Source organism: Dryobates pubescens, chromosome 10 (genome assembly GCF_014839835.1).
Source record: "Dryobates pubescens isolate bDryPub1 chromosome 10, bDryPub1.pri, whole genome shotgun sequence".
Classification (NCBI taxonomy): domain Eukaryota; kingdom Metazoa; phylum Chordata; class Aves; order Piciformes; family Picidae; genus Dryobates; species Dryobates pubescens.
The window spans coordinates 5,684,425-5,694,861 of record NC_071621.1 but is presented as its reverse complement, the minus strand read 5'-3'; the positions used below and the strand labels follow the sequence as shown (position 1 = coordinate 5,694,861).

The following is a 10,437-nucleotide window of genomic DNA, read 5'->3' as shown; positions in this document are numbered from 1 at the left end:
CTAAACAATGTATTTCTATAGACAAAACTTCTTCCCCTCTCCTCCCAAACCAATGATCACAAGTGAAACTGCAGACTATTTGGCAAAGGCAGCACCACCTGACCTGCCAGTATCACCAGGGAGCTAGCATTACCCAACTGGATAAAACCACCTGCAGTAGGTACATGAGGTTTGCCTCAAGCTACTGTACAAAGCAGCTATGTACTTACATTCAGATACAGTGTTAAAAGCAGTGCTGGTGTGACAGTAAATGAAAAAGGTAAATTATGTCTGAGGAGGATAATAATCAGCCAAAGCCAAGTAGTTCATATAAATACTTCATCTTGAATAGCAACATCAGAAGGCACACAAAAGAACTCGACAGCTCAGCCAGCCTTCAATGACTCATACAGTGACACTGTTTCTTTCTCAAGATACAGGGAGAGTTCTTAAAAATATGACTGGAGGATGAACACCTTCTTGTCCTTTACTGGTCCCTCTATGTCTTTGCAGATCACAAAGTACAAATGAAAGATTACATACATATGAAGAACGGCACGTAGGTATTATCTCCAACAGCCGTGTGTGAAATTACTCAGTTCTTCCCCAGAAGCAGACACTGTCCTCTTAATATTGAAGACTGACCTACCTAGATCTGTGTTTTACAGCTACGCAGAAGCATACATATCCTCTCACCCCCCATGAACTTCACCTCTTGGAATGAGCATTATTTCAGATTAAATTCACCATCCAGAGGGACTGACCACTGCTACGAACCAGGTCAGACAGTATCTTGTATGGCACAATCAGCACTTCCAAATAGCAGCAACAATACAATACACAGGTTATTCAGAAGTTGAAGGCATTTTCCAGGTTCCTGGGTTTTTGCATGAATGCCATGTTGCTTTCTATACTGATTATTAGAAAAAGAAAAATTCACTTTAAGCTATTTTACCAAGGGCAAAAGCATTACTTTTTGACTGTCCTTAGGACTTTGGGTTCTCCTAGTACTACAACAGAAAACCCTCAATTTAAAGTAATATAAAAAGTTGCAAACCAATTTCTAAGAATCATGCAAAAAGCCACTTGCAGCAGCAGCCCATCATATACTGATCAGGCACAGAGATTGGGAGTAATTTCTATTAGTATGACCCATGCTTCCCTGCCCTCCTCCCCCGCTGCCCCCGAGAAAAGTTCTCACATTCAATTATTTCATTTTAAAAAGTCAACTTACTCAGTTACAGAGTGCAGTGTTTAAGTGTATCAGAGGAACCATTATCTGAAACAGGTTTTCAAACAAAAGAGGCTTTCCTGAAGCTTTTATGTAATAATTTCAACACAGAGTTAAGTATGTTTATTGTTTTACAGCAGAATGCCCCAATTTAAGAACAAAATTGCTAGATGTTCGGCTGTGCAAAATGGTATATAGTGCTTCAGTACAAGTGGAAAAGAACATGATTTGTTAGCAAGTACTTTGAAATACAATTTTATGGTCCTAGAAGATAGGACTTGAAACTGGGGACTGATCCACAGGCAAACATTTTTTTTTTTTCCTGCCTAAATTGGACCCAGCCACTTTGGACCTAGAACCAACATCAGTCATTGCTGAAAAAAAAATAAAATAAAAAATAGAAAATAACCACACTGAACTGCCAGATTCAGTGTCTTCATGCATGTTACTGAGAAATGGATCAGTCCTCTATTGACAGTTTCCAGCCCCATCTACAAGTATCATCGGGCTCTGATAAATAAGACTCACAGGAATTTCTTGAAGGTCAATGGTCCATAATGGTTGTTATTCTACATGATCTGCTCAATTTGATTTCCAATTCTAGTTAGGCTGTTTAAATGACTTTCTTGAACTCGTCATACAGCACAAGCACAAATGCACCCCCCATGCCTCTGAGAACATTAGACCATGCACCCTTGAAGAATGCCTTTCCTCCCTCATCCCTTGCAATCTTCCGCCAGCAGTCAATTGTTCCAGAGTACATGATGTCAGCTGTAGGAAAAGAGCAAAGACTTAACTCCTGTAATTGTATCCAAAGTATTTTTAACAATTGCCCTGATTCACTTCTCTGGCTACTTTGTAATGTCCCAAAACACATTTTAAGACTGTAACACAATACTTGGATCAAGTAATAGAAAAGCTCCCCATCTGCTTGCCTAGCTATTAAAAGCAAAGTCACAAAAATGTTATGCCTTCTTTTCTGTAATTATACTGTCCTCCAATTACCTTCATGTAATCTGTGATTGTGAACAGGCAGTCCATTTACCTGTTTTATATTCTATAAAGAAACATCCTCAGCACAATTCTTAACACTCAAGTTGTGCCCCCTACTACATTTTGTTGTATCATGCACATGTAGTAACTTAAAATGTATGGAACAAAGATCTCTAAGTGCTGAGGGACAACTACCAGGAGGATAAAGAATTTCATCTTCTTAATACTGCTAGAAGAACTGCACAAATTAACAGCATACCTCCTTTGCGTCCTGACTGCATCATCATTCTACGGCGCACTGTATCGAAAGGATAGGAGACCACACCAGCCACCGCAGTCACTGTCTGGGCAATCATCCAACTGATAACAATATGAGTATTTCTGGGATCTGGGAGCATGCCTGCAATGAAAGAAGTAATTAACATTTTATTCTCTTCCAGCTCACTCAGCGCATGACAGCTACTTTAGAAATGATTACGAACCACTGCAAAGCCATACTTTGCAACAAGTCGAGAAACTCAAAACATGCTGAGGCAATATAGAATACATTTAAAGAAAGTCAGACTTTTTTTTCTTGGTAATCAAAAGAGGTAACATTGGAGCACCAGGATTCTTCTCAGACTGACAGCAGAAACCTATTTTCTACTCTTATTAGAAAGAGATATAACTTAAGTCACTGTCTGTGAATTTTATATTTGTAAATTTATAAAACTACAAACCATCAATGATGTCTATGCCCAAATGTCAAGAGTAACAAAGTGCTTTGTAAAAACACTTCTCAATCCCATTCCATTTAAACACACTTGAATCAGCCCAATATAACTACAATAATGCAGTGAAGAAAAGAACAAACCTTTTGCAATTGTGTATGGTTACCAACACGCTTGGTTGGCATTAGGAGAAACTTCTGTAACTACAAAACCAACAGCAGTTGAATGCAGCCTGCTGCCATCAACACGTCTCAGTTTTGCCTTGACCACTTTAATGTCACTGATGGCACGAACATACCCCTGCCCAAACATGCTCAGTTCCTACAGACGCATAGAGAGCAACATCCAAGAACAGATATAATCAGACAACATAATTCTGAAAACAGGTTTATCAGATCCTCTCCAAAATGTTACCTTTTGCTGTATCATAGATCCCAAAGTAGGCAGCTCTATAGATGATGATGCCTTGGACAGAGACATTGAACCCTTGGTACAAGCCACGTACACCATCAGACTTGGTAATTTTGACTAGACAGTCTCCTAGACCAGAAAATTCTCTGTCTGCGCCAGCTTTTCCGACATCAGCAGCCAAACGGGTTCTTGCAAAATCCAAAGGGTAGACAAAGCAGAGAGAAGTGGCTCCTGCTGCACCACCAGAAGCCAGGTTACCAGCAAAATACCTCCAGAATTGAGTGTGCTTGTCTACACCTCCCAAGAACACCTGCTTATACTTATCCTTGAAGGCAAAGTTGAGAGCTTGAGTTGGGAAGTATCTGATGACATTTGCCAAGTTGCCTCGCCAGAAAGACAGCACCCCTTGTTCCTTTGGAATACGCACTACACAATCGATGATGCCCTTGTACTGCTTATCAGCAGCAATTTGTTTACTTGCATGTTGCACCTGCAAATAAAAAAAAAAAAAGTATTTTGACTGTACTGCACTACCGCTAGACTTAATTGTGCTTCCACTATAAAACAAAGAGCTGCTAAGCCTGAATGCCTGATGGCAGTCGTGCGCAGCAATTATGCCTGCTAAATACAATAAAACAGCTGTGATAGCAACTTTCACCTGGGTCAGCCTAGGTCTTAAAACTAAAAAATGGAATCTATTTGTATTTTGGGGAACATCGACTGTCAAGGATTAAGAACCCAGGTTTTACACACAAAACTAAGCAACGCACACCAAAAAACCCCCACATAGATATGGGAACTCTCGTACAATGATAAGAGGCAGAAAAGCTTAAAATTGCTTCCCAGCTACGTAAGAGCTCAGGACTTCACAAAACAAGGCCAGCTATGAGATATAAGGGCAAGCACAAGGTAAGTACGCCCAGCCCAGACGATCTGGCGTGAAAACCCTTACTGACAGCGGCGAGCCTGCGGGCGGAAGGGCCGCCTGAGTGAGCTTTAAGGCGTCGAGAGGACTTGCAGACAGCGGGGCGGATGCAAGTGGACAAGAATGGGGAGACGGCCTCCCCGCCTCGACGGCGAGGGCGCGGCTGCTCCCGCCGGCAGCCGCCACGAAGGTCACACCAGTCACCTTGGTCCGCCAGCCCCGCCCGCAGGGGTCACAACGGGCCCCGCACGCCGGACGTAGGCCCAGCCCCGGCCAATGAGCTGCGCGGGCGCGCAGTCACGTGAAGGTTACCAAGATGGCGGCACACTGCGGCCCTCCCCTCGCCCTCTGCGCTAGGAACGCGATGGGAGGAAGTGACACCGGGAGCCGCCCCCTCGACCCTTCTTCCTGCCCCCTTGCGGCCCACCCCTCGCCGCGCCCCGCATAGCGGAACCGGCTTCCCCGCCACCATGGCGGACGCCCACCGCCCACGTGACCACCCCACCAGCCGCCACAAGGCTGCCTCGCGCGCGCCCTTTGTTCCACCGGGACAACAAGCACGCACCCGCCCGCCCTCTTCTCTTCCCTTCCCGCTGTTCCTTACCAGGCGCCCCCCGCGGAAGCCTCAGGGGGCGCCTGTGTGGGAAGGTGACGGGTTGCCCTTGTTCTCTGTTCCCGTCGGGCTCTGCCACGCCGCTGACCTGAAGCAACAGCTTGACCCGCTCGATGGGCGCCACCGCAGTCTTGCTGATGGCAGCGGCGACACCGCCCGCGAGAAAGTCCTTGAGGAAGGAGATGGCCTGGTCCGCCATGTTCACGCCGCGCCGGAGCCGCCGGGAAAGAAACGCTACTACCGCTCAAGCCGAAAAGGCGGGCCTGCTGCCGCGCATGAGCTAAATGCAGGGGCCCGGCGGCTCCGCCCCGCGGTGCCCCATTGGCTGTACCGCCCCAGAGGCAGGGCCTCACTGCCCGGGGCAGGCGGGGCCGGGCGGGCGCAGGGCGGCAGTTTCGGCGGGTGGTGGTGTGCGGCTGACCGCTGGGAGCGCCCAACGAGGCCGGGAAGTGCCTCCCCCCGCCCCTGCGGCGCCAGTGGCGCAGCGCCGCGTCTGCCTGGGCGGCCCTACGGCCTGCTAACTTTCTCCGCCCGCGGCCGCCACCTGCGAAGGACGAGGGGCCTCGCTTCCGCCCCAGCCCGGGTCCTGCGCGCAGCCCGACAGGGCAGCGTGGCGTGCTTGGCCGTCCTCACAGTGCGGCGTCCAGGTCGCCGTTGCTCACACAATTCTTTACGCAACAGTCGCTTTGTGAAGAATTTTTGCGTTGTCTCTGTGGCACACTTGGTACAGTCTGTGGCTTCTAACGGGTTACACCTCGCAGAAACGGTGTGCTACGTGGAGTGCGAGGTGGTGGAGCACCGAGTTTGGGCTATGGGTTTAGGAGCGTGGTTAGCCAATGAGCGGGTAGGACAGCCAAGTGAACTGGGAAGCTTGTTTGTTGGTGACTATTGGAAGCCAGTATAGGATGAAGGCGCTATTTTCTGAGCAGGGCACTGAGTGGCTGCAGCAGCAGCAGCAGCAGCCATTAGGTGGAAGGGAGGAGATTTGAGACACTGTTGGAGCACCAGAAGGTTTTGCTCCTTCCTCGCCACCTTCAGAGTAATGCTAATTAAAGGCATATTCTCATTTGCGTGCTTTTGTCCCATGTACTTCTCACCGCTGTGATGCTAAGCATCAGATTTCCAGGTTCAGTCCATTACTGAAGTGATCTGAGGAGATGCCAAAGAACGTATCTGTGGCTTCCTAGAGGGATAACGGCAAAGTGCCCCAGCATACTATGTGAGAAATTGTTACATTTGGCTTTCGCAAGGGGAAGGTGGGTGCTGGTGGGTGCCGGCGTTGCTGGGGACCGCAGGGTTCGATCCTTAAGCTGATTGGCTGTTTGTGTTATGTAGGATGTGTATTGGGAGAGAACTGGAGGGAGGGTCAGGTGTCGAGATGTCAGAGACTGGCCGGGTCAAGAGTGCAAACCTTTATCCCAGCCCTGAAGACTGCAGTCAACAGGCAAGTTGAAAGGAGGGGTGTGCTTGGGAAATGTAAGGGGGTTTGTGGAGATCTTTATGAATATGTGTGTTTGACGTCTATGTAAGCTCATGTTGTTATGGCGCACCTCTAGCGAATCTGCTATGTGCCCAGCGCTGTTTTGCCTTTATAATAAACCTTACTTAGAATTTATCAGTGAGCTCGCTTCTCACATCTTGTTTGGGTACTCAGGCTTCATGCTGTGAAAAACTCTTTTGCAGGTTACCCGAGCAGGTATCCACAGCAGGGCCTCTGCCCCGAAAAAGACAGTTCTCTGTTAGTAATTTCTGCTAATTTTACTGGGAATTTTTACACCTAATGGCCAAACTTCTGTCTGAAATTACACCTATTCTTTATAGAAGCAAGTCTTTGAAACTGTTTTAGCTGGAGGCCATTAGTTCATGCACACTTTATGTTACTACTTCCATTGTTGATGGATGTTTCCTGCAAAACTAAATAAATCCAAACTTTTTTGTAAACAGATGATGGTGAGCCACAAAGTTGCAGTAGTTGAGGTGTGTGAAACCACTTACACACGTGTGTACTTCGCAGGATTTCAAAATCAGGCATCTGAGAGTCCGTGTTGTGAGAACAGAATATACCAGACAGAATTTGTTCCTGCTGGTGTGATACAGTATTTATTAGAATGTCACTATTCCTTTTTATTTTTGTTTTGCACATCTAAATATAAAAAGTAAGTGGTGTGCTATTCTATGTGCTAAATTGTAATACAGATATAGGGAGGTTCCTCCCATGCCAATACAGAGTTAGACATACCATGCTCCTGACTGAGGTGCATGTTCTTAGGCAGGCACACACAGCTCACTGTGGTTTTTAGCTGTTTAAAAAGGCTTGTAACTGAAAGGGAATACTCTCATAGCACAGCACAACGTGTGCAAGGCTGGTGACAGGATTAAAAGTAACTGGTGTCTTTACAAAGGAAAAATTGGTGAGGCAGGTTGGAAGAGGAAGGGAGGGGAACCAGACAGTTCCCCTTATCCATGTGCATAAACAACGAGGCATCTGCAAGATAGCCTTGTTTTACAAATCATGGTAAATCGGAAGGAGTCTGTCAGAAGATGACATGACACTGAACACAGCCTAAACTTTCAGACCAGAGCACAGGCTTAGTAGGCTACTAAATATTAACTTCTCTACCCAGAGTCATGAAGAACCTAATTTAAATGAACATACAATGTATGCAGTAGGCAGGTTGCATGTGAAGGGGGGGGGACATGTAGGTGTTTTGGGAAAGACTGTAAATCCTGAGTACCTTAGCCAATAGGGAAAAGGAGAGGGAAATGTGCAGCTGGGAATTTAGGATAAAAGGGGAGCTGCTGCTCCCAGCAATTTGAGAGACCCCACCCAGAATTGTCCTGTGGACTCTCCTTTTATTCGAATAAAACTTTACTACACTCCTCTGTCTCTGTTGTGACAGGAACTTCTAAGTAGAGAGAATTTTTCCTTACACTGGGAATCTCTCCCACCCTAATATTTTCTGTTACTTTCAAAGGAGCTTCGTATTTTGGGACTCCGATGTACTGTGGGTTTGAAAAATCTAAGACAAAAGTATTGTTCAGCTAATAGCTGTCCAAGTAGGGCTAAAGAGGAGTAGGACAATGTACTTGAACCAAATGTGATGTCCCCACATTTAAACTCCAGTTATAATCACACATGAAATTTCTCTGTTATGCAACTGCCTTTCCCCAGAAATCTTAGTGCAGTCAGACTCTTCTGAGAAGCTACTGCTCCAGTTAGTTTCCAGTCTGGACTGCACCACTGAGTAGCACTTTCCAGACTCATTGGAAAATATTTATTTACAGTAGAAAGTGTTAACATACAATGGATGGTGATGGAGTACTGAAGTGATACCTGCATTAGTCTCCTGAAATAGGAGCAAAAATACGTGTGCTGGTCTAAAAACTGGATTATTCTAATTGCTCCAAGTATGAAGAATCTGTGATTTCTCAGCAACATGAATATTCCGTCCTGGTTTTCCTGGGCCAGATTCCCAGGCCAGCCATAGTCTGCAGGCCATTAGCAGTTTGCGTCAGCCAGGACAGCTGACTTGAGCTGGCTCCCATACCATGAGCATCACACTCAGCACAAAGGAAGAAGTTTATTGAGGAGAGGGAAGTCTGAATCTACTGCTTGGGCTCTTGGTCCTCTTTCCTCTGCTAATCTTGAGGTCTGCCTTTCTGGATATTGTGACCGCTGCACTTTTGCTAGGCTGAATACAAGTATATGTATGTTGTATTGGCTGGCTATTTCATGAAGTCTATTTTCATTTCAGCCTGTGGATGTTCTCTCGTTTTCCTGATTCCCCTTCTCTGCTGGGGGAGGGGTCAGATGGTGATAGAGCAACTGCTGTAGTTTAGTTCCAGGTAAGAGGCTAAACGTAGACACTCCTGGAGGCTGCTGACACCATTTGTGGCTGGAGACTTGTTTCTGAGTGTAATACAGAAACTGTGTTGTACAGCCACAGTATTACTGCCATAATATGATGCCAGAAGATTCTGGCATCATTTTACTCAATTTCAAAGTACATGCAATCAATCTCTCCTAATTTTTTAAAGTAACTTCAGAAAGCTGGCACATCTCATATTTATGATACTGATGGGAAACTAGGAAAGTATTTGCATGATTACAAAACAAGGAACATATAGAAACATCCTGATTTTACTACAAAATCCATTTTTTCTAGGTCTTAATGCAGAGAATGACATCTAACAGATTTCCTGTTGATCTGATTTTGATATTTGTGAATCCATCTTGTTCCAGTAAGCTTTGACATTCAGAGCCAGTTCTCTCTTTTCCCTTTGTCTGCAGGAGCATGTTCAAAGATTGCAGCAGAGCTGTGCTCCTGTTCTTCTTCTCATCACCCCGTACCATTTCAGGCAGCAAAATCCCACTGCCTAATTTAAAAGCAAATGCATGCAACAAAAACTAATCCATTATCGGTCAAGAGAGTTTCTGCTACAATATATAAAGGTGCAAACCTCAAGATGCAGGTGATTTAATGTATCTTTTATGGATTTGCTCTACTATTACATCACTGTTAAATGTATAATCTACTCCTCCTAAAAAAGCCAGAAAATTCTCTGCCATGTTACGGTGGGATCAAATGAGTAAGTCACATCTCTGTTTTCAGAGAAAGAGGGGATGGCTACTGCAGACATAGCCTGAGTGCTATAAGAAACAGTAAGACAGTAGTAGTTACATCTCTGCCATGTGTTGTTGCTTCACATTCCTACTGAAATTGTGCCAAGCAGACAAAAGGGTGGATCACGAGCATTACAGAAGCAAAGTCGTCACTGTGGTACGTGATTACTGCAGGAAACTGAGGTCTTTGTGGTGGGACTGACATGGGATGTGAGCAGAACTTAAATTACCCTGTTCATACACAGCCTCTTCCAGACCCATGAGGCGTAAGGGAAGACAAGAGAGGGATACTGTCAAAAGGAGCATTAGATGCTTGAATTTCAGATAGCCCTCTTAAATATGCTCTATTCAGCAGGAAAATCACTTTTCTTAGGAAAACCAGGAAATTCCCTTTCAGAGATGGATGAGACAAATCATCCTCTGAAAATCCTTGTTTTCATGCTGATTGGAGAGCTCAGGGTGACTAGTTAATTTGAATGTCTAATATTTAGATATTCACATTATATCAATGAAGCCCATTTGTTACAATTCAGTGGTTTCCATTCCCTCCCCTCCTTCCCATGTGATTCTCCTTTGCCTTCAACAGAGAGCTGGGGTTTGCTGTACCTGGTTACACAGCAAATGTTGCCAGAAAAGTAATTTAGCAGTCATTTTTAAGTCACCGTTTACACTGCAGCTTTGGGAGAGGGTGACTGTGGCAATGCCAGTGACGAGCAGTGTGAGCAATCTGGCAGTGCAGGCCTAGAGCCTGACATGGTGGTAGGCCATGCTCAGCATAAGTGCAGAGCCAGCTAGAAGTGTACCAAAACAGTGCTGTCTTGCAGCACTGTAACTGAAACAAGACACTGGTAGCTAGAAACATAGCAAGTTATCTTGGGACAACAGGACATGCACCTGCATCAACACACCTCGCATGTCATCAGTAGTTGGACCAATAATCTATAATAGTGT

At 45.4% G+C, this 10,437-nt stretch overlaps 2 protein-coding genes across 2 annotated transcripts in view; both read right to left on the bottom strand.

Moving 5' to 3' along the window:
• Positions 1–304: 304 nt before the first annotated feature.
• On the bottom strand, positions 305–5,128 carry SLC25A6 (solute carrier family 25 member 6). The gene is made up of 4 exons (XM_054164701.1): positions 4,951–5,128; positions 3,328–3,814; positions 2,463–2,603; positions 305–1,981 (listed from the first exon to the last, which is right to left on the bottom strand). The coding sequence occupies exons 1-4, from the start codon at positions 5,059–5,061 to the stop codon at positions 1,824–1,826; spliced, it is 897 nt and encodes a 298-aa protein (XP_054020676.1). The 5' UTR covers positions 5,062–5,128; the 3' UTR covers positions 305–1,823.
• A 3,886-nt stretch (positions 5,129–9,014) lies between these two features.
• Positions 9,015–10,437, bottom strand: part of ASMTL (acetylserotonin O-methyltransferase like) — a 32,941-nt gene continuing 31,518 nt past the window's right edge. Inside the window, exon 13 of the mRNA XM_054164700.1 lies at positions 9,015–9,239. Coding sequence (XP_054020675.1) covers positions 9,025–9,239 — 215 coding nt within the window. The 3' untranslated portion in view covers positions 9,015–9,024. The remainder of the gene's footprint in view (positions 9,240–10,437) is intronic.

What these genes read in the sequence shown, in the direction of transcription:
- SLC25A6 (XM_054164701.1), bottom strand. Translation starts at nt 5,061, where the DNA reads ATGGCGGACCAGGCCATCTCCTTCCTCAAGGACTTTCTCGCGGGCGGT. An exon ending in GGGTCAAGCTGTTGCTTCAG is followed by an intron (nt 3,815 to 4,950) that starts GTCAGCGGCGTG and finishes TTTTATTTGCAG; the next exon opens with GTGCAACATGCAAGTAAACA. An exon ending in GATCTATGATACAGCAAAAG is followed by an intron (nt 2,604 to 3,327) that starts GTAACATTTTGG and finishes CTTTCATTGCAG; the next exon opens with GCATGCTCCCAGATCCCAGA.